The following is a 22478-nucleotide window of genomic DNA, read 5'->3' on the forward strand; positions in this document are numbered from 1 at the left end:
TATAAGGTTTATTAAGTATTTATCCAATAGGGTTAGGTGTGAGAAGCTGAAATCGATATTCCACCGGCTTTAAGATCTGTGGCTGCCTTTTCCAGAAGCTGATGCGCTTGCTCAGCCATCTAAGTCTCTTCTACGGTGACTGACACTCACTCTAAAGCAGGCCAGTTTTGCTGCCATCCAGATGCCCTCTCCACCATCCTCGATCGGATCCACCACCTCCACATCCCTAACCTTCTCATCGATGTTACCGGTTTCTGGCTCAAGCCGGATTACACCGACGATGTTGGCATCGGCACCCTCGACACTGGAACCTGGCCTGAGCGGCCCACCAAAATCTAGCCTGAGTGGCCCAGCTTTTCTGCCTCCAATTTGTCATCTATACCTTTCTCTTGGAAAGGTTTCTTCGAAATCGGGCATGTTCGGGAGGTTTTCCTTTTTTATTTTCTTTTGTGTGTGTGTTTGCAGGTGGTGCAAACTCTGGTACTGGTGGTACCGAAGTTTCCGTCGACTCTGTAGCACCACCCACCGTTCAACCTTCACCATCCTTATCCTGTCGCCGGACGACGCATGGGCAGATTGGCGTAGGCTCCAACGATGAGCATGGGGGCCCATCTATTGGCACGAATGTGCATATGCTTAAGATTAGTGTATCTACAGCCTGCTACCAAACCTTAGCCTGGATGACCCTGTCAATGGCATGTGAGACTGGGTCAATTTCCACTCCATGGTTTCGGAGACTGTGTATCCATACCTCGCGTTTATCATGTTCTCTATCTATATTATGTATCTTGTTTTCCTTTGTTTGCCCAATGAATAGCCCTGCTTTCTAAACAAAAAAAACAGTTTATTATTTTATTCCTTTTAATTTTATTTTATTTTTCATTTCAATAATAATAAAAAAACAGAAGATGGGGTTTTCAAGTCCCTACCTGTCTCCCTCTAGTCACTACAAACTCCATCGCCCATCAGGATTGTCTATGGCTTATTATAACCTTCAAGCTCGGGAAGGATTCCAATTTGTGGGTACACAACCATTATCCACAAGATTAGAGTGATTTATCTTCACCAAACCGGTCTAATCTGCCACGTGTACACAGAGTTTTGGTTTCTATCCTCGCAAGTTCTATTCATCCTGATTCCTAACGTCCAGAATTGGAATCGGTTACAGCCGATTTCGATTCAAATCGGTCCGATACCATTTTTTTAAAACCATGATCACGGTAAAATAAAGATTCCAAAGTAATGGTGTTTAGCGGGAGTCTATTACCGTAGCTGGTATGCCGGAAGTGTAAAGTTATTATATTGCGCCAACCCATGACAGCAGTCAACATTCACGCCTTCCTGTTCACGTGCACGCATGTGACCCACATCACTCCCCGATAACCCAGAAAGGAAAAAAAAGGATAAATTACTTTGGGATAATCGTAATTCCTCAATCCTCATGTGGATCTGATTTGGTGAAAAATCATAATCCAATCAAATCACAGCCCTTAAAACGTTTTTACTCTTGCCTGTCCTTTTTGCTCTGGTCTTCTCTTAGAGATGTTGGATCGGAATCTTTTAGACACCACAATCCCGACTGTTTAGGTACCGTAGATTCGGTTTCTACCAATCAATCCATTGGAAAGAAACGGAGAAACGAGAAATAGATTGCAATTCAGCTATTTTACTCTTTACAGTTCCCTGAATCCTTATTGCCTCTGTAACTCCATTAAAACACCTCGAATTCACGACCTAGTGATCTCTCTCTCACTCTCTCATATCTTCTTCAGTCGCAAGTAGTAACTGAGAAGTGAAGTGGAAGGAGCGGAAAAAGAAGGCGAAAAGAAGAAGAAGAAGAAGAGAATATCCAAGAAAAAGACGGGTTGCTTTGGTAGCGAGATTCAGTTTGGCTTCGTTTCAAGTCTCAACTCCGAGACGATAAACGACGGAATAACACAAATTTCAGGACCTTTGGAGTTAGCTTTGCTTCCTTAGATTGGATCTGAGATACTAAAAGATCGACAAAAACTCTGTCTCTCCGTCTCTCGGAGCTCTAAAGGGTGTAATTGCTTTTCTAGTCATGAAAGATCGCCCGCTCTGCATTTTGTGATCAGTGCTCTGATCAGGTAATCTCTATTGCTTTGCTTCTTTCTCTTTTTGTTTTTTCGCCTTCGTGAGCTTCTTTGTTTACCTCGGTTTTCTTTAAAGTTGCTCTTAAATGGTGTTTTCCATGAAGGTAGCTTTAATTTCTTTCTTCCTGCTGCTTTTCTTTTCCTTTTTCTGTTTAGTTTTATGGTCGTCTTCTTTGACTGAGAATTTCTGTTTCCATTTTCACTTAATTGTTCTTGTGCATCATCCTTGCTAAATCTTGCTTCTTTTGGTCTCGTAATCTTCGGGATTTTACTTCACTGTCTCAGTTGGTGGCGTTTGTAACGACTCTCTCCGATTTCAAAGAATTAAATTTTGGGGAGAATCTTTGATTTGATTTAATGTGTTTGATCTGAATTCTTGTGTTGGAATGGTTTTGCCCAGAAGAATCCGTGTATTGAGTCCTCCGGTCGGAAGACAGTTTGAGTTTACTTCGATTGATGGCTACGACTTCGGACGTATCGACCACCTTTCGCCCGGAACATCCCAGTGGCCAATTCAATTACGGTGCGGCTGTGCGTGCTCCCAATTACCCAAGAGAAGTGGTTGGAGATGGAATAGGTTCTTTGTCGAAGCCTTACGATTCGACTTCTGCTACAGGTTTGCCCGGTAATCCTCGCCGTGTTCAACCTCCGCCACGTTCTTCAAAGCAGTCCACCGACGAGTGGGTCTCCTCTATTTGTGGCATGACCACTCTTGCCCATCCCACGCTTCCACGTCACGAGTCGCCAAAGGAAGAGTTACCTGCTTCTTTGAAGAAATGTCTCCGATTGGACAAGGAGCAACATGCAGTCGTCGCCCTGAACGATGGTCTTACCGGAATGGTGAAAACAACTTTTCCCGAAGATGTATTAAAAGAATCTTCCACGGAGCAAGAACCGTGCGTCAAACACCCCATTGACGATCCTGAGAGTTGTGTGTGTAATTGTTCGTCGAATCTAATGGATTTCGTTTCGGCGCCTAGTAAACTAAGTATGGAGGAACAGGACCTACCATTAACATCTCAATCACCCGTCGGTTACTGCCCAAGTCCTGATAATAGTTTCCACACTGCGATCCAAAACCCAGATGCCAAGGACAGTTCTGCAGCCACGGAAGTTAGTGACTGTGTCAGCAGCATGGAGAAATCTAGTGGAAGCGCCAAAGTTAGTAACTCGTGTGATATTATGGAGAGTAGGAAGACGAGTATATACAGAGGCAGCACGGGTAGTGATGTTAGTGAGGAGAGCAGCTCAAGTAGTTTTAACAGTGCAATGAATAAACCCCACAAAGCAAACGATACGAAATGGGAAGCAATTCAAGCTGTTCGATCTCGTGGAGAGGATTTGGGGTTGAACCACTTTAGGATTTTGGATAAGTTGGGCTGTGGAGATATAGGTAGCGTTTACCTATCGGAGTTGAGCGGGACTAGAAGTTATTATGCCATAAAGGTTATGGATAAAGCAGCACTAGCGAGTAGGAAGAAGCTTCTACGGGCTCAGACAGAAAGAGAGATATTGCAGTCCCTGGATCATCCTTTCCTGCCCACTTTGTATACACACTTTGAGACGGAAAAAATTTCCTGCTTGGTCATGGAGTTCTGTCCTGGAGGTGACTTGCATGCACTTCGGCAGAGACAACCAGGGAAATATTTTCCAGAGCATGCAGCTAGGTATAATTCAAAGTTTTCATTTTTTTATAATAATTCTATCTTTTTGCTGGTAAAGTAACAGAAATCTCTTGAAGCAAATAAAAGCGGTCATTGCTTAATGAAATGATTCTCTAATCATGTGGCTCTTTGCTGAAGAGGCGTGTATTGCAAACATGTAAATCTGAATCAATTCTATCCTGACAGAGTTTTGCTAGTTTTGAAGGTCCTTCATCTGTCTTTGCATGTGATGGAAAAGGAAGAATAACTTTCTGCTACCATGAACCCTCAGGAAATGAGATTGTAATATAATTGGAACATCTATAGCCTGCTAATTTGGATTATTCATGACAATTTATATCACATAAGACATTAAGGTTCCACTGCAATCCTGAAATTTATGCAATATATGAAGCTGGTACAATCTTTACCTTGTTCTTCCCTTTGCTAGGGGCAAAACTTCCTCTAAAAATTAATTTCTGAAAAGTATCTACTACATTTACTTCTTTATCCCTCCTAACTGTCTGATGTCAATTACCTTTCTGCTAATTCTTTTACATTGCTTCCTGTGTGAGCCTGCTAACTTGGGTTTAGTCTATGTTATGCAATCTCTGAACATTGTTAATGTCATTCGACTCCACATTAGAAACCCTTACAAACATGTTCCAAATTTCTGCATGTTGCTTACTTTATAATTCTGTAAAGGCTTTAAATAATAGTCCCATATTATCATCCTCTATTCTCTGATACTTACAATATGGGATATCAACACCTTATTTTAATATGTTGATTGAATTTCGGTTCCTTTATTGGTGATTCATGGTAATTACCTGATTAGACTGTACTCGCAAAAGTCATAAATTCCAGTTTGTAGATGAGTAAAATTTTCTGGAACTTTGCCCTTGGAATCTGCTTTAATCCTCTTCTCTCTTAAATTCTACCTTTTCTTTATGACCCCTTCAAGGCAAGCATCATAAAACAGTCATGTTCCTAATGGGTACATTGCTGCATGATGATGTTGATGTTACAATTACACTGCCCTTCCCTAACAGTTAGAGCTTTTATGAGAAACGGTAGTGAACATGGTATCACAGCAGGGAGGTTGAGTGTTCGACTCCTGGAAAGTACATTGGAAGAGTTTTCCTGGCATTTCTTCTCCTTCAGCGCCGTGTGGACTCCACGTGCAAGGACCATGAAATCTTGGTATGCACATGCGGGAGAGTGTTGATGCATACAAATACGCAGCCCTTCCCTAACAGTTCGAGCTTTTAGGAGAAACGGTAGCAAACAGATGAATGTGTACAATAGATATCAGATAATGTGTATATTGCCTAAAGAAAGCGAAATCTTTATTGAGTTGAACCTGCACAATGTCATGCTTTTTGGTTTTCACAAGCAATGGTGGTGATTTGTTACATGGAAATTTATTTTTGAAGGATCGAGTAGAACAGGAAGTATTGACTTTCTTTTAGTTTTCTAATCTTGCAATCATGATCGTGCAGATTTTTTGTGGCAGAGGTTCTACTGGCTTTGGAGTACCTTCACATGCTTGGGATCATTTACAGAGACCTTAAACCAGAGAATGTTTTAGTGAGGGATGATGGCCATATTATGCTTTCAGATTTTGATCTATCTCTAAGATGTGCAGTTTGCCCAACTCTTGTGAAGTCCTCAAACACAGACATGAACTCAGGAAAGAACTCTGGTTACTGTGTTCAGCCTTCTTGCATTGAACCAACTTGCATAATTCAGCCATCCTGCATACAACCAGCATGTTTTGTACCACGCTTCCTATCAAGCAAGTCCAAGAAAGAAAAGAAGACAAAACCAAAGAATGAAGTCTATAATCAAGTGAGTCCACTCCCAGAGCTTATGGCAGAACCTACAAGTGCTCGGTCAATGTCCTTTGTAGGTACGCATGAGTACTTGGCTCCAGAGATAATCAAAGGAGAAGGACATGGCAGTGCTGTAGATTGGTGGACTTTCGGTATCTTCCTATATGAGCTTTTGTTTGGGAAGACTCCATTTAAGGGGTCAGCCAACCGTGCTACGCTATTCAATGTGGTAGGGCAGCCCCTAAGATTTCCAGAGTCACCTAGTGTGAGCTTTGCTGCAAGGGACTTGATCAGAGGTTTGCTTGTGAAAGAGCCACAACATCGTCTAGCATATAGGCGTGGGGCCACAGAAATTAAGCAACATCCATTCTTTCAGAGTGTGAATTGGGCACTTATCCGGTGTACCAGTCCGCCAGAGGTGCCAAAGCCATTCATGATGAACTTACCAGCAAAATCAGATGTGCCACAGGCACCCAAAAATGAGAAGATGCCGAGGGTTGACATGAAGCCTTCAGGTAATTATTTAGATATTGATTTCTTTTGATTCTTGTAGTTGTATCTTTCTGTACCAATTTCCATGGTAAGATATTGTCATATGCTTCTTCTTTTTTCCCAACTACAAAGATCAGAAATTGTTGCTCCTCCAAACGTCATGTGTAATTGATCTTTCGCTTCACTAGGCATGGTACACTGCTGAAAAATGCATTAAAATGAAGAAAGACGTTGCAGGTTATGTCGATAAAAACCTTCATATACCCAAAAAAAAAAAGGATTGGTGAATATGCTACTTCCAAATAGATGTGGATTTTCTGCATGCTGTCATTAATTTAAAATTAAGCACACAAGTATTGGATGGTTGCCATTTAGTGACTGTACCATGATATTAAGATTTGGAGAAAATATTGTGGAGAACATTGTGTCGGGGTCCTTTTCTTTTCTATCATTTTTTATAACTTCTAAATCGTTTGCTGCAGCACTTAATACTAACCACACAATACTGAGTTGCGTTGTGTATCTACTATCAATATTCCCACTTGTTTCTGCAACTGGAAAATTAGTTCTATGCCTTATGAGCTAGGATAAATGTCAAGGTATAGTTGGTTCAATGCAAATATAGCATCCTGTGTGTCTGCTACACTAGACCACTAGTATGTTAGCATGTGATTATTTCTAATCACATGATAATGGTCTTCTGAAGCAAAATCTTCAATTTTTGTTTGCTGCTCCTATGCTAAGACAAGAACCATTATTATTAAGAGCCTTTGACATAATATCCTCTTCTCAAGGCACAAAGATTTTATGCCCAGGGAAGTGTGGGTAGGGGAGGAGTTTCTACACTGATTGTCGTCTTTCATTTACCAGTAGCATCAAAAAGGGTTTCCCATTCTTTGTTTCACCTCTCAAAAAGGATAACCTAGCCTTTCTATGATTTGATACAGAGCCATTCTAGACCATTGAAGATCTCTGGACCTAATCAAGGTCCCAGAGGAAGGGTTGAAATCTCATTGATTAGGTAGTCTCTGAAACATCGAAATTTTGTCTATAATACCTGTTTTACCTTTTTTTTTAAGAAAGGAAAAAAATTATTCAAGATTCTCTGGATGGTATCTCTTGATGGGGAAGGGTTACAGTTGTCCAATCTCTCCTGCAACTCTCTCCCTCGCTTTCGCCTGTGATCTCTCTGCATCTCCAGTTATCTCCTTCTTCCTGTTCTTAGCCGACCTGCATTCTGTGTTCCATTTATCCAGAGCTATAACCATGCACATTTAGTGATACCATCTAGACATGCGTGTCTAGAAAATTCCCTCGAAAAAAAAGGGGATTATCTTCTTGGACCTAAAAGTTGTGGAAAACTAATTGTAACTCTTCTCTTTTAACCTTTTTTTTAAACACATATAGAACGTGTCCTTTTATCTTATACCAATTATGTCCAGGAGGTTTACCTGTGTTCCTGTAGCTGTAATTGTATTCTCATGCAAGACTAAACCGTACCTGAACATATCCCACACTATTTCTCCTGTTACCATTTGAAGACAAACACACAAGTGTAATGTCTATGGGTTGGCCAACATGATTCAAGCACTCGACGTTCTTAATTGCATTGGGACTTTTTGAATATGGTACGAATGGCCCTCTCAAAGAACAACTCTTGACAGATCCTATTTACCAGCCTGAGCTACTTGGTCTTCCATGCAAATGCTAAGCTTCCATGGATTATTGGAGTGTATCTTTTCTACTTTCTTCGTCTCAGATGATAATAATTAAGTATTTAGTCATTGCAGGAAGAGGTCATATACTTTAGGAAAGGAGAGGTGCACGGTATTCTATGTGATAAAAGAATGCCAGAGCTCAACCGAAGAGAAACCAAAGGTTTTTGATGTCCATGGTGAGGGGATTGGTGAAGAGAAAACGAGTCCTACATTTCATGGGGAGGATTATAGACATTTTATTAGGAGTAATTGACGAAGGGATCCCTACATTTTATCTATGCTTGCTAAATCTTTAATGTCTGTAAGTTGTTTTCCAGTTCCACATTCAACCTCGCCCCTAACAAACCAGCCCCTAACAAACCAGCAATTAATCATCTTTCCTATCCAAAAAGAAAGTTCAGGTTGTTAGAGTAACCTCAAATGAGTCCCTCAAGAACACTGATAACAGAATTAGTCTTTGTGTCTCAGTTATCATGAGGAAATTTGTGTAATCCATTCTTAACCCGTCTTTGTGTCTCAGTTATACAGAGAAAGAGAGCATTTAGCAGATGTGCTTGCAGTAAATCCAGGTAACATAGAACTCAATTGAATTTCCCTGAAAAGCAAACACATTCAAAGAAGTGCCGCTCTGGGTGTCGTTCTATTTCTGGTCTCCGGCTACTTGATGCTGGTGAAGAAGGTTCTAATCCACTCCTCTGTTGCCTATCTACAACCTTTTTGCCATCACAAACAATGACAACCTCACAGAAGTCTGGAGCATTCTTCTTGACAAATTCTCCTTTGCCCAGTCCCTTCCTCAATCTCCTGCACAATGACTGAGGCTTAGAAAGAAAATTGCTGATGCAAAGACACAGGAACTCAGTAAACTTTATTTGCCGGAGGAACTCAGTAAACTTTAATTGCTAAAAACTATGGAGTGGTAAATTCTCTAAATCCAAGCTAGACTTTACCAATATAACAATGTAAAGATTATAGATTCATAAATTTCTGGTATAGTTTGATGATATAGTTGTTACCTAGAGGGCAGCCGTTTCGTTCCCATAATAAGGGAGGTAATATTGAGAACAGGAATAAGTTCCAAGATTGCCTTGGCCGTGAAATCACTCTCTATAAGTATTGTATCTACGGCCACCTGAGACAATTAATGGTGAGAAAAGATCAGAATCAGTTCTAAGACATGCAGAGTTTGCAAATCAATAGAGTGGTTGGTTACCTTTGCTTGGCTGCAAAGGGTAATATATTTCTGCAAGAGGTTTCGCCTCCGCGTATTCTCTTCCTGGATATAAGGCCTCAGTTGTTCTTGACTGAGTTGGCTCCTTGATAGCCTCCCAACTAACAAAAAACAGCACAAAGTCCACAAACAGCCATGTTCGTTAGGAGTCTCGCAGTGTTAAGGAGTTATTTTAAAGAGGACAAACAGAGATGCTGGAACTAGAAGATGAAATCCAAGGAAAGCTTACCAGGTGTGGGGATGTAATGAATAGGAGGGAAAACATGGACAAGGTATACACAACTTCCAGGTCCAAGAGCATGATCAAGTGCCCATGTCAAGACATCAAGGTCGTCTTGGCCAACTGCGACATATACATCCTTAGCCTCTCCTCCTCCATCTCTGCTACTTGTGCTACTCTCACTGTTATCTCCTATCTCAATGATTTCTTCTGCCATCTCTCTCTCTCTCTCTCTCTTTCTGTGTCTCTTCATATTCACAGGCAAAGAGGAAGAGAGGTAGAGAGAGAGAGAGAGAGGTTTACAGTTTCTGCTTTTTTATCGTCTTAGCATGTCAAGAGAGTTGGAAGTCGTTGCTCCAAAGTGCTGAAAGAAAACTACACATGAAAAGAAAAGAAAGGAGATTCGTTTTTGTCCTCTTTAAACTCCTTAACACTAGTGGATGAGTATATGAGACGACCTGTAACAAATGGAGTGTGGACCACTTAAGGTACTCTCCATTAATCCCTTTTTGAGTTATAAACTTAACAGTGTTACATTAACTACTTTGACCCGGACTGTGTCTAAAGGGAAAGCCGTAAGCCCGTTGAAGTTGTGTATTCTCCTATTTCTTACTTATTCCATTTGTTGGAATCAGGAGCTTCAGAAACTTACAAATAGCATATGACAAGTATTAGGTGCATCTTTTGGTGTGATTGGACCAGGCCATGAAATCTTGCTCCCATAGTTTTATATACCACAGTTAAATTCTGGGAAAAAAAAACCTGTATCGGAGAGTGTGGCCTACGTCAGCACTCCCATGAGCACTCCAATGAATCTATCTCTCTCCTCTCCATTTGAAAAGACACTTCTGCCTCTTTGTTTTAAGGATGAGAGAGATAGACAGATGGGAGTGCTGGTGTAGGTCACACTCCCAGGCAGAAAACTGCTTCCCTAAATTATGGGTCAAGTAAGAAGTAAGAGCAAAATAGAACCCGATCCTTATAATTAATCCAAGAGTAGTAGATCGCTGCTAGGCTATGTGGCTCCTGCTCAACCACAGGGCCAATAAGTGGGCGCACAAGGTGAGATATTTTCTTTTTAGTGGGTGGGGCAGTTATTTTGCGTGGTCCTATGGATGGGATTTTTTTCCCTTAATCCAATATATAAGTAAGCATGACGAACGCTGTCGGACTACATAGTGTAAAGTTAATCTATCTTTCTCCTCCCTTTTATAAAATGACATATTTGCCCCTACTGTGGCAGATATTGGTTTCCCTTTCACCAATGGAGTATTAAATCCATCACTAATTTTCAGCACAGAAAAGTGTAACTTTATCCTAATTTTTTGGCACATTTCGCTGTAATGGTTGGTTGGAAAGTACCATCACCACTAAAAGCAAAAGGGCTATGACTATGACGGCTTCACTTGTGATTCCTACATTTCAGATTTTTAGTGTCATAATAGTATTGCAAGCCATGCGTTCATGTGTGGAATTAATGGCATATGCGGTTGGAAATTCGAAATGATACGTATCTATGACTAGGAATCAGTACAATATTATTGATCTTTCCTTTTCTTTTTTTTTTTTGGTAAGATTGATCTTTCCTTTTGCGTTGTGCTCAAAGTCTTCTTTTTGTTTTTTGGCGTGGGGTTGTGGGGTGGGGGCGCTCCATTTCCTGGGCAGTCTATTTTCCCAAGTTCCTCTAATAAAGGAGGTTGGAAATGACCACCATACCCCTGCCTGGGTGGAGTTCACCCCCTCTATTGGAATAACTTGGGGAAATGAAGCGTGCAAAAAATAGAACAGATAAAAATACGCCAGGGGGGGTGTTGTGGTCATCCGATCTGATTCCGGATGATTTGGAATTGGGTGGATCTGAATTTGAAAGTCTAGCCTAGGGTTTTAGTAATGGGATGGGGATTGGTCTCGGTCAATACTAATCTGGTACGCCCTGAATCGGGTCGAATCAAAAGGATTTCCCCCTGCTTTTTAATAAAAATCAATTTTATATCTTTTTATCCTTGGGTCGTACCTGTGGTTTGGTACCAGACCGGCAAAAAATTGAATTTTTATCCTCTCAATTACACTATCCATACTTGAGGTCAAGTACATCTAATAGAGGGAGGTGGACCCCACCTCGGACAATGTGTTTGGATAGGGGGTAGGATAGTTATTTCTGCCTCCTCTATTAGATGTTCTTGACGTCAAGTCCGGGCAGTGTAATGTAGAGGATAAAGATCCCAAAAAATTGGGATCCCCTACTTCTGCTATCTGTGAATCAACTTCCTTCTCTTTTGATTCGACAAAGTGAATCTATGGCATTGAGAGCGGATTTGCTTCAAGGAATATATTAAGTAATTACTATTTGATGGTAGAGATGGATACAAAGAGCTGATATTAATGTTGAGCTAGGTTCATCATCCAATTCAAATTGAGGTTGTCGACACTATACAGGATTTCAATCATCTTGTAACATATCTTCAATCATGTTATTTTTCTTATGTTTCAAGGGAGAATAACAGCATGGCTGACTCCCTTGCAAGGATGGCGTTGTCTTGCGTGTGTTGGACAAGTTAGCTTATTTCCACTCCTTGAATTTTTGAGTTATGAAATCAGATTTCGAGCGTTTTGCACACTTCAATAAATAAATTTCTTCTTAATTATTAGAAAAAGATATGGGATGGATGCCGATCTAGGGCTTGCTCTGGTGGTTTGTCACTCTTCCCTTACGAGAGTGTTCATGGAATTGGTCATGGATGTCCCCATGACGACTTAGCCAATTCCTAGCTGGATCAGCTAGAATCGGCCTATTTGATCTGATTCTTAAAACTTTGCCCCTCGCTCGCCAAAGCCTGCCAGAAAGAAAAAGGTGAGGAATAATTTGGTTGAAGCATGCAATCTTGGCAGATTTAATTAGATCAACTTGCATAATATATCCAAAAAGGGAAGGAAAAGTTTCTCTTCAACATCATGGTAAAAATAATCTTACCATTGAGATCTCATAATTACTCTCTCTATAGTACGAAGGTTTGAAATGTTCTTCACATCGTTCCAAAAATCCCATCCAACCATCAAAAGTGGTGGATGAAAAGATTCTCTCTTCACTGTTGGTGAAGAAAAACTTAGTCCAAAAGGAAAATGATGTTTTCCCGAGTTTCCACATTCAACAATGAAGAGAATTTGGGTTTTCTTAGATGAATAGAAAAGTTTAAATTTAAGAGAGCATCCAAAAATAAATCTATAGCTACATGTCCCCTAAGCTGAGATCTACATGCCATAGTAGATAATTTATTTGCTACATTTACATATTATTGTTCATTCACCAGAATATTTACAGACTTAGAAAGACAATCAATGTTTTAGACTGCTTAAAGGGGTAAGTGAATAACTCCCAAGGCTAACATGACTACTGTACAAAATCAGGCCACATTTTCAACTATCCAATTTCAATTTGCATAAAAATTGCTAGTTTTTTCACACTGTGGATCAATTTGCATAAAAGTTACAAGTTTTCTCTTTGTAGAGATGTCTCCAATTAACACCTTCCATAGGAATAACTTGAATTTTGGATAAACTTTAAAATCCCATCGAAGGTTCCACACTTTAAAACCTGTCAACCATTCTCACAAATACATACTTTTCAAATTCCCATAGAGAGAGAGATTTGAAACAAGAGTATCTGGAGCACTATCCAGTCTAATGGATGTAATGGCATTGGCAACTGAATGTGTGAAAATGAAGGACGATATCAGGGGTGTAGAGTTATCTCTGCGAAAAATATGAATACTACTAGGATAAAATCCAAGGGTTTTCCAAATGGAAACAAAGTTAACATCTTCAATTTTTCAATAAACCATTCTCCTCAGAGAAAATAAAACATTTTCAAACTATTCCACCCGTAAGACCCATTCTTAAAATTATAAGTTGGGTCAAAAAGAGTATTCTGAAACAAGACAGAATACACAAAGAGCTTCAATACACAATCATAAAACTTTTTGTCATCCAACTTCTTACCTAGCCAAATCGTAGATCGGGTTTATAGAATCTAGTTGATGACAAATAGTCAAATACTGTGAGGAAAGATAAAACAAGACATCAGATAAGTAGGGATGGAGTGAAGAACAAATTTAATCAAAACTAATCAACCTACTGAGATTTTTTTAAAAAAAAATTGTTGCGTGATACCTATGAATGTCAAGACCGGATCATGTCCTTGTACAAGTACCGTCCAATGCCCTCTAGGGTCAGTCACATGGAATCTACAATGAGACCTACAAGAGGAGTGGATTCCATGTGATTGGCCTTGGAGGGTAGTTGTACAAGGACATGATCCGTGCTCATTGACGTCATTACGAGCCTAAAAATATTGTTTTTACAATACTATTGAGTTGGTCTTAAATAGGGGGAGAGGTTTTTCTCCATGGAATTCCTTTTTCATCATGTGGTGGATGGCGTGACAATTTCAAATTATTGAATAGATAATGGATGGTCTTGATAGACCACATATGGTTAAAATCCTCTGTAATTCCTTCATCTTATGATGCCTTGTAGTTCAGGTCTGAGAGGTCGACACGTGGAAGATGCTTCATCCGGTGCAAGCTCAATTGACCTAGTTTTTTTTTTTTTTTCTTTCTTCTTGAGCTCGGCACCATTGGATGTCACATCTTCCACGTATCGAGCTCTCATGCCTGAACTGTAAGGCACCGCAAGATTAAGGCACTATAGAGGATTTTTATTCGACCACATGTATGTTAAATTTCATAATCAAATTCAATTATATGCCCTCCAATGTTCCATATTTTGCTGCTTGGAAAACTCCCCTTATAAGTTGAAATTCAAATGTGAAAGGAGACATAGGAAGGGTTCTATTTATCCAAAGGATTAGCGAAAGGTAGAACCAATAGAACAAAAGAATAGCACTTATATCTAAGATATCAAGCTTATCAAACTGAACTATTGGTGGGTGAGTGATCCATTCTGGCATTCACCTACCAAAGAGTCCATCTATTTTTCACGTGGTTTTTAAGTATAGATGAGGGTTGTGCACCAAACTTTCAATGGAGAGACTAGACAAGATTCTATTTCTAATGGTAGTTGGGATTACTCTGTTCTAATGGTAGTTGAGTTAGTTGGGGGCATGAAATTGGGAAGCTGCATGTGTGTACAATCGATGCTAATAGCTAAACACCCCCCTCCCCCCAAAAAAGAGCGAGGTAGACCAGGCCACAGTTTCCTTCACTCACAAGGAAGGAAAAATTTTCCTTCATCCACGGCGAATGAGGAATTTATTTACAGATGAGTGTAGGATATATCGATTTTGTACCGTAAGTCGATTTTGGGATGAGTACCTGGAATAGTATTATCGACTCTGTATAGTAAGAAGAGTAATAATGATGATAATTTCAAAAGAGTTGATTGATTTCGATTTGAATTGACTAATTTCGTCGATTGTGATCTGATTTTTAAAATCATGAACAAAAGGTGAAAACCAGAACTTACCACCATTAAATCCCAAATTATATCTTGAAATTTCATTTTAGGGGTATCAAACTAAATAAATTTGGTCTTGAAATTTTTCACAATTTTTTTTTTTTTTGATGATACTTTTATTTTCTATAGGGCTAATAAAAAAGATATTTTGACTCTAATGGCTATCTTGGATCTAGTTCATGACCTCTCTAGGCAACAAATTAAATTTGAGAAAAGTGCAATAATGTTTAGTCATTCCACTCCACATGAGTTTAAAACTTTAGTCTATAATCTATTGGGCGTGAGTGATTCAAAACAAGACTCCTTCTTGAGCACACCCATTTCTCTTTCTAGATTTAGGACGATTGTTTTTTGTTTTGTTATTAATAGAATTAAGAATAGGTTAGCTTCGTGGAAATTTTTTTTTTAAAGATATTTTTAATTATTCATAAATAGATGACAGATATTGATGAGTTTTGTTCCTTTGTATACCAACAGGTGAACGTACATGTGAGAGCCGATCACCTGTTCTATTTTTACCATTTACAACGGGGGGAAGGGTTTTTATGGAAACAAAATTAAAATATGATTGACTCTGAGATGTACATTCACATACTGATACGTGCAGATGATCCATTCTCGATATTGACAACCATTGATGGGTATCATTTGGGTATCATTTTCCTTGACGTGGTATGAAGGAAAACTTTTCTCTTACTTTCACAGCTACATTGAAAGCCACATTCTGTAGGAATAGTTCAAGAAACATGGGCAAAAATCACATTATGGTGGAGAATGCAATTAAGCTTGGCAACTAAGGGCATATTTGTATAACCATATCAAACTTCTACCTTAGGCTTCTAGAACCAGTTTCTATAATAACAAAAAGATGGAGCCAATAGAATATGTTGGTTTGGAATAATCACTACCCAATGCCAGAAGCCAAAAAGCTTGGGTTTCTTCGACGGGCTAATGGGCTGAACAGGTTGGACCGTTGGAGTGGAGTAGGGATCCTCTCCCAGGTTCGAACCTGAACCTCTCTGTTCGGTAATTTTCTTCCATAAGTGGCCCACGAAGCCCAAAGGCATATGATATTATAATTGGCCTTTCCAACTTGATACCCTTTGACGGCACAGTTGGGTACGCAGAAATGACGGCGGAGGATCAGTACACATGAGCATAGTGTTAGACCTCCCGTATATATTTCAGCCGACCAGTTTTTCAAACTCGTTCCTCAGTTTTGTTCAATTTCGTCCTTCGAGTCTCCGACTTCTCTGCGAAATTCCTCAGTTTCTACTATGGCCGGTGCTGGAGAAGATCAGTCTTCTTTCTCCGGCAATCCTGATGGTACTGCGGTCAATTCTTCCAATTCTCAAGTCGACGAAGGTGTCATCGACGCAGACGACTTGAAGTACGGATTCCAGCGACCTGAAATGTACAAGAACTCTCTCGCCGGAACTGTCGATCCTTACGACCGCCATGTGTTTTTATGCTACAAGAATGCCGAGAGCTGGCCTTCTCGAGTCGAAGATGCTGAATTCGATAGACTTCCCAGTCTTCTTGCTGCCGCTCTTAAATCTCGCAAGAACGAAATTCAAGGAAAGGTCGGTTCCTTCTCGGATGCACGATTCACTTTAATTCTTTTCTTTGTTACCTTGTGAATTATAGAAAGATTTGATCAGGTGATTAGAGGTTAGGAAATGTGGTAGTGAGGTTTTGTTGGTGTACATGGACAGACTCGTTTGACGATATGTGAGGGGCGGCATGGAACAGAGTCTTCAAACGGGGATATCTTGATTTTTCCAGACATGGTCCGATATAGGTAACTGTCAGGACAAATACTTGGATTTTTTTTTTCTTTTCCATTTGCAATGTTCTCGACTCGTGCTAGTTGTTTCTGAGATCGTCCCTTTCTTTGGGGTTTAATTGATGAAGGGGTTTGACACACCTTGACGTTGATAATTTCGTTGAGAATGTGGTCGTGAAAGGCTCTACGTGGGTTTCTGGAGCTCCTGAAGCCTTAACCGGCTCACACATATTCGTGTGCTCTCATGGTAGTCGAGACCGGAGATGTGGTGTTTGTGGACCTGTTCTTATCGATAAGTTTAAAGAGGAGACTGAATCACGAGGACTTAATGATCAGGTATTTGTCAGTCCGTGCTCTCACATTGGGGGGCACAAATATGCTGGGAACTTGATAATATTCAGTTCGAATTCTGAGGGAAAAGTTGCTGGTCATTGGTAAGATTCATGTACTTTGATTTCTTGCTTTGCTTCACCTCCCTCCACTTTGTCTTCCAGCTTTTTAAACGTTCACGTGAAATCCACCATTTGATAATTCCCCGATGAGTTCTCAGATATTACCGCTGTTTGATGAGGGATCATCAAGTTCTTTTGTTTTTTTGGCAGGTATGGGTATGTTACTCCTGATGATGTCCCCATTTTGCTTGAGCAGCATATTGGAAAGGGAGAGATTGTAGAAAGGCTATGGAGGTAGGTGAATTTGTCAATTCCACTTATGCACTCTTCTTTTGACCCAAAATACCAGGCTGAGGTTTATCTTATGTTCAATTGAAAAAAAGTTGGTGCTGGCTTTTCTGATCAACTAAAGTTGTTGAAGGCACAACTAAAACGATTGCAGTTAAGGTGATTAACTTGAGGGGAAATGCAAGAGAAGTAATGTTCCAAAGTTTTATCTAAAACACATACTGTTCCGAATTAGGTCTACCTTTTATAGATTTGACTGGATAGAGGCATAGAGCCATTTATGGTGGTCATTAATACCCTTCTGGAAACAGCCTGTCCGCGAAAGCAGGGGTAAGGCTGCGTACATTATTACCCTCCCCAGACCCTGCAGTGGCAGGAGCTTTGTATGCTGGGTATGCCCATTTATTAATACCTTTCTACTATGAACAAGTGATTTTTTTAATAATACCAGTAGGTAGGTGGTTTCCTAGTCTTTGACTGTCTGTATGTGTGTTCCCTTGAGTGATTTCAGCTGGGCTGATTGTCCTATTTACATATCTTGACTCAGCATTGTTGGTAAATAGTGTTTAGTATTTTATGGTTGGTTTAAACTTCACAATCAAGTAAGGAATCTGAGTTAGGAGTAGCTCCGATACATGATAATCTACGAGAGAGTCGGGAATTCCATCGTTATCAGTTGTCCAAGTTGCCAAGAAATAGTTCCTTTGCACGAGTAAGAAACCGATGTATTTCCACTGGTCGCCCTCGTTCCGTATATGAGTTCTTTCGAATTTCTCGTATCGTTTTTCGTGGATTAGCATCTCGAGGTCCTTTGATGGGCATAAATAAATCGAATTGTTGAATCATCCTCCACTTGGCACATGAGAGGGTGGATCTGGATCATCTGGGTCGATCTTGGTTGGTGAGGTAGTCCTGGACTCAGTCTAGACTCTGGACTGGTGATGTGGTCCTGGGCCTTCATCAATAGATGATGTAGCAATTTTGACAGTTGGATAGAGAGGATATGGTCTATATAAACCACATGTCAAATTTCATACTTAAATTCAATCAAACACCCTCCGGTTTATTACACGCATCCCTATACGTGCATGCTTATGCTTTAGGCCCTGTGAGTAGATTCAATTTAAATATTTTTTCTGCATTTGATTTGATTACATATCTATGGTAGCCAAAATCAGTAAAAGAGATTGGTGTGTGCTTTGTGTGATTACACTTTCATCAAAAAAAAAAAAATCAGTAAAAGAGTTATTGGATCTGAAGTTATCAGTTTTGTCCCTAGATTCAGATGGGACTCCTATATCTCTGTAGTTCTCAAATTATATTAGACTCAAACATGGATTCAGACTCAGATTTTGATTTGATATAACCGTCAGTACAAATGAGGTAATGCTTTAAATAGGTGACTTCAGAAACTGAAACTGGGTTATTTAATGGGTAATCTTGATTTATTATGCAATTATTAAAAATGGTTTGTCTTTAGGAAACAATGGAATACCACAAGACGTGTAATGACTATTACCAGAGCCTGACCTTTGTCATATAAAACTGGAAATCCAGTGATAAAGAAATTTAATTACGATATAGGTGCTCCTTACTGGATTAATCTTGGATTTGCTAGGAGGAAAAAGACAGAGGAAGAAAATGAGTGTATGACAGTTGCAGAAGCTTGGGATGGTATGCTCAAGCAATAGGGACTTACATGGTATAATCCAATTGGTTCTTAGAAAATATCTTGTGTTCTTGTTTTGCCTTCATTGATGATAGCTGAAAATTTTGTCAGTGTTTTATTTTTTCAATTACCTAAGTAGTACGAGGATTTTAAATAGTGGAAATGGAGAAATTTATGTTAAATGCACTTTAGACAAAGGCTTTTGTTTGTTGGATGGTAAATACTTTTCAGAACATGGAGAAAGAGATTTTTAACAGCCTAGGAATGGAAGTGGAACTTCCTTTTGGTTCTCCTCGAGAATGAGTGAATGACCATCCTTTGTTATTCCTATTTTAAAAAAACTTGGCAAAATTAGAAAATGAGAGAAATTTTTTAGTTATATTTTAAAAGATAAAAAGAAAGTACAAAAAGTTTCCGTTCTTAAAACCAATTATATACTTTATTGAGATTGGTAAACCAAGTAGAAGACTGCTTTGAGAACTGAGTATGAGAATTTCATCTTTTACAGCTGAATCAAAAATACACAAATACTGGTTGCAACAGATTTCAACTTTCAAACTTCCTAGTCCCCTGATGCAATATTTCCTGATGATATGGAGCAAAAATTCGGAAGTTCTTTGTGTTACTAATGATCATAGTTATCAAGGCGGGAAGGCGACCATGGCGTTTTAGAGGGGAAAAAAGTAAGGCGACACCTCCATGGCGGCAAGGCGCCCGCCATGGCACCCAAGGCGTCCAAGGCGACAAGGAGTCTGGACGCCATGGCGACACCTTGATAACTATGCTGATGATAATGCCAAATATCAAATTGGTAAGATCAAGATCCAAACCATTGAGTTAATCTACTTCCTAGACTCTGAAATATGATGTCTATAAATATGTTTGCCAAAATGGTTTGTAAGGTCACTGAAGCTCAAAGACATGCATGAGGCTTGAACATTTGTGGTGAAGTCATACTAGTATTGCTAGGTTAGCCCTCTGTGGAGTTTTGCAAAGACCACCAGTTGAGTATATTAGTGACTTAAATAGGTAAGCAAGTAAAAGTCTTTGATCTTGGCTGCTGTGGCGATTAGCAATATGGTATTTCTCTTTTTTTAACAAAGTGTTGACAGCAAACCAAATATGTGACTGAATTACTGTTCCTACATTCCCCCAATTGTTTGGATGGTGGCTTGGGGAGTTGGGGCTCTCTTTCCCGAGATAACTTCTTATTCACAGAAATATACTACTGGATCAGAGATGATGTGCACTGTCAAAATCTTTCTGAAGTGAATCGAAGTAACAATGATCTTTCTAGTACCGTCATTATGTGCAAGTAAGATATATGACTCGGCCATCATAGTTTTTTATTTTTCTTCCTAGCTTTTACTTTGGTTTTTATTTTCTCTTCACAATCGTTGGAGATTGCTGTGGTGCGTAATAGCTTGCAGGGTTTAGTTTCATTCTACTTACTTATTTTTCACTGGTGGTATACCAATTTGATTGGTGTTTTCATGAGTTCTATGTTCACTTGTGCTTGTCCATTGGTCACATTTCTATTCTACCATTAGTTGATAGCTCTCAGGAGAGCCTTCTGCATCCTCTAGGCTTTAGTCACATCATATATTTGGTCACTGCAGAATACTTCTGCTATGATCTATTTAGCCCTATCAAAGAAACTGAGAATTCATGAAGTCCAACCTTAGTTGCTTCTGAGCAATCATATTGGATGCATGCTGGATCGGATCTTATGGACCACCCTATGCTACATGTCTACCATTTTTCGTATGGTGTTGTGCAGTCGGTTTTATGTTGCTTTTGAGTGACCATATTTCAACCAAGCCAACTAGGAGGTTATTGATTGTCACATTCGTTTTTGCTAGTTTTTATGACATGTTAGATATGTGTTGGATTCTTTTGGTTCACTTCTATGGTTTCCTTATTCCCATTTTTTAGACCATGTTCTTGTTGAGCAGCCAATGGGTGGTTGCTTATGTCCAAGAACTAGCTCTTGATTTTATTCATATCTGGGATGATTCCTGTAGTTTTCTTTATTGTCAAACAGGCGAACCAATCCAATTTAATTGCAATGTGCAGAGGTCAAATGGGTTCATCCAATGAAAAAGAGGAAAATGAAGGTGAACACAAGCATCAAGAAAATGTTGGAATGGCTAATAATGGGACAAACTTGAAGAAAGGGGAGACTGAACCCAAAGGAAGTAACGGTGAATTCAATCTGAAAGATGTAGAGAGCTATTGTCAGGGTGCCAATGGGTTCTCATGTTGCAGGAATGAAGAGATGGAAGTGAAGAGTGAAATTGCAGGAAAGAAACAGAGACAAGGTACTGATGTGAGCAAGAATATGTTTGGCAATCTCACAGCTTGGGCAGAAACATGGGAGCAAAGTGATATTCTCGCAGCAGTTGCTGTTATTGGAACTGTGGCAACTGTTGCTGTGGCTTGTAGCTTCTATCGAAGATCAGGTTGAATACCTCCTTCGATAGTCCATTCGCTTGTTTTCTTTATTAGCGATGGTGTAGAGACAGGTTTTTGGCAAAGTATCCAAAGGAGGTAAATATGGTTAAATAATTATCTGGCCTATCTTGTGAGAGATAACTAGATTAGTATGTAAGCATCACACCCCACTTTAAAGGTGAACAATCCTGAGTAAGACTTCCGTAGATGGTATCATTTCATGTCCATTACCGTTTTAGAGTCATTGAGTTTCTAGAAGACTTCATATTTTTACTACTGTGTCCCACGCTGCCGCATGCCACACAGATATTTATCCTCAAGTGCGGTGCACTGTCCAGTGGAATCATTATCCTCTCTTATTATAGCACGGTGTTGTATTGCATCATGAGGTGTTGTAGAAACCATGTGGTATAGCGGGTCCCACATGGTGCACATGGCCTCTGCAGCCGTCGCACGATGCATTCTGCCCAGTGCACCTCACTTAATCATTCAACCGTTCACCCCACAATTGAGAGGATAAAAAAAAAAAGACGCCACTGTCCATGTTTTTACGATTGGATACACAGTTTTAAAACCCAGAATCGGGATCTGGATTGGTCTTGGCGCCAAATTTTGGAATGAGATTTTCTAATGTTGACCCGAATCGCTCGATTCCATCCAAATCAGCCAATCCGAACCAGATTTTTAAAACCCTGATCCCCCCCCCCCTCCACTATTCTCTCTCTTTGTTAAATAGAACATGCATGAGGGAGCCAGAACTCAGAAGGTGGTTTGCCTGTAGAAATTGCTGTAAGTGACACTTGTCAGTAAACATAATTTTTGAACCAATCTGATTCTCCTTCAGCAAGAGCCAAGTATCCAGTAGTTCACGGGTTCCTTTCCCCCCTTGGAAAGCTTGTTCAATTCCTTCTCCATAATCCCCAATCCTTGGATTCTCGTTCAGGATTTTTGTTTTTATAGGTAGAAAGTCCATTTTAAGGGGAAAATTCAGTGACAAAATGAGTTTTTTTCACAAACTATCCTTCAATTCAAACTGAAGGAACAGTCAAGTGGATTGACTTGATAGTAACCAGAATGATTTTTATTTCCGATACCCCCTTCGATTTTGTGAGCAGAGAGTCTGCTAATGAGTTTTTGTTCAAGAAGATCAGCCGATTTTAGGTT

The 22478-nt window shown here is 39.7% G+C and overlaps 3 protein-coding genes across 5 annotated transcripts; 2 read left to right on the forward strand and 1 right to left on the reverse strand.

Annotated features, from left to right (window-relative positions):
- Positions 1-1788: 1788 nt before the first annotated feature.
- On the forward strand, positions 1789-6271 carry LOC122672143 (serine/threonine-protein kinase D6PKL1-like). Of its 3 annotated transcripts, XM_043869639.1 has the most exons (4): positions 1789-2017; positions 2048-2093; positions 2515-3781; positions 5260-6271. In XM_043869639.1, the coding sequence occupies exons 3-4, from the start codon at positions 2571-2573 to the stop codon at positions 6134-6136; spliced, it is 2088 nt and encodes a 695-aa protein (XP_043725574.1). In that variant the 5' UTR covers positions 1789-2017; positions 2048-2093; positions 2515-2570; the 3' UTR covers positions 6137-6271. The 3 variants fall into 3 exon arrangements, with proteins under 3 accessions (XP_043725574.1, XP_043725576.1, XP_043725577.1); XM_043869641.1 differs by lacking the exon at positions 2048-2093 and having other exon boundaries at positions 1789-1989; positions 2518-3781; XM_043869642.1 differs by lacking the exon at positions 1789-2017 and having other exon boundaries at positions 2077-2108; positions 2518-3781.
- A 2103-nt stretch (positions 6272-8374) lies between these two features.
- On the reverse strand, positions 8375-9470 carry LOC122672148 (U-box domain-containing protein 33-like). The gene is made up of 4 exons (XM_043869648.1): positions 9263-9470; positions 9016-9134; positions 8819-8934; positions 8375-8606 (listed from the first exon to the last, which is right to left on the reverse strand). The coding sequence occupies exons 1-4, from the start codon at positions 9468-9470 to the stop codon at positions 8384-8386; spliced, it is 666 nt and encodes a 221-aa protein (XP_043725583.1). The 3' UTR covers positions 8375-8383.
- A 6461-nt stretch (positions 9471-15931) lies between these two features.
- LOC122672145 (altered inheritance of mitochondria protein 32-like) lies at positions 15932-21558 on the forward strand. Its single transcript, XM_043869644.1, has 5 exons — positions 15932-16308; positions 16441-16526; positions 16640-16945; positions 17114-17197; positions 20937-21558. Exons 1-5 carry the CDS (start codon positions 16003-16005, stop codon positions 21325-21327), a joined length of 1173 nt encoding a protein of 390 aa, XP_043725579.1. The 5' UTR covers positions 15932-16002; the 3' UTR covers positions 21328-21558.
- Positions 21559-22478: the final 920 nt, after the last annotated feature.

The sequence above is a fragment of the Telopea speciosissima genome, chromosome 8 (assembly GCF_018873765.1).
Source record: "Telopea speciosissima isolate NSW1024214 ecotype Mountain lineage chromosome 8, Tspe_v1, whole genome shotgun sequence".
NCBI classification, from domain to species: Eukaryota; Viridiplantae; Streptophyta; class Magnoliopsida; order Proteales; family Proteaceae; genus Telopea; species Telopea speciosissima.

What these genes read in the sequence shown, in the direction of transcription:
- LOC122672143 (XM_043869639.1), top strand. Translation starts at nt 2,571, where the DNA reads ATGGCTACGACTTCGGACGTATCGACCACCTTTCGCCCGGAACATCCC. An exon ending in TTTCCAGAGCATGCAGCTAG is followed by an intron (nt 3,782 to 5,259) that starts GTATAATTCAAA and finishes ATGATCGTGCAG; the next exon opens with ATTTTTTGTGGCAGAGGTTC.
- LOC122672148 (XM_043869648.1), bottom strand. Translation starts at nt 9,470, where the DNA reads ATGGCAGAAGAAATCATTGAGATAGGAGATAACAGTGAGAGTAGCACA. An exon ending in TCATTACATCCCCACACCTG is followed by an intron (nt 9,135 to 9,262) that starts GTAAGCTTTCCT and finishes GTTTTTTGTTAG; the next exon opens with TTGGGAGGCTATCAAGGAGC. An exon ending in CCCTTTGCAGCCAAGCAAAG is followed by an intron (nt 8,935 to 9,015) that starts GTAACCAACCAC and finishes TAATTGTCTCAG; the next exon opens with GTGGCCGTAGATACAATACT.
- LOC122672145 (XM_043869644.1), top strand. Translation starts at nt 16,003, where the DNA reads ATGGCCGGTGCTGGAGAAGATCAGTCTTCTTTCTCCGGCAATCCTGAT. An exon ending in AGAACGAAATTCAAGGAAAG is followed by an intron (nt 16,309 to 16,440) that starts GTCGGTTCCTTC and finishes GTACATGGACAG; the next exon opens with ACTCGTTTGACGATATGTGA. An exon ending in GGAAAAGTTGCTGGTCATTG is followed by an intron (nt 16,946 to 17,113) that starts GTAAGATTCATG and finishes TTTTTTTGGCAG; the next exon opens with GTATGGGTATGTTACTCCTG.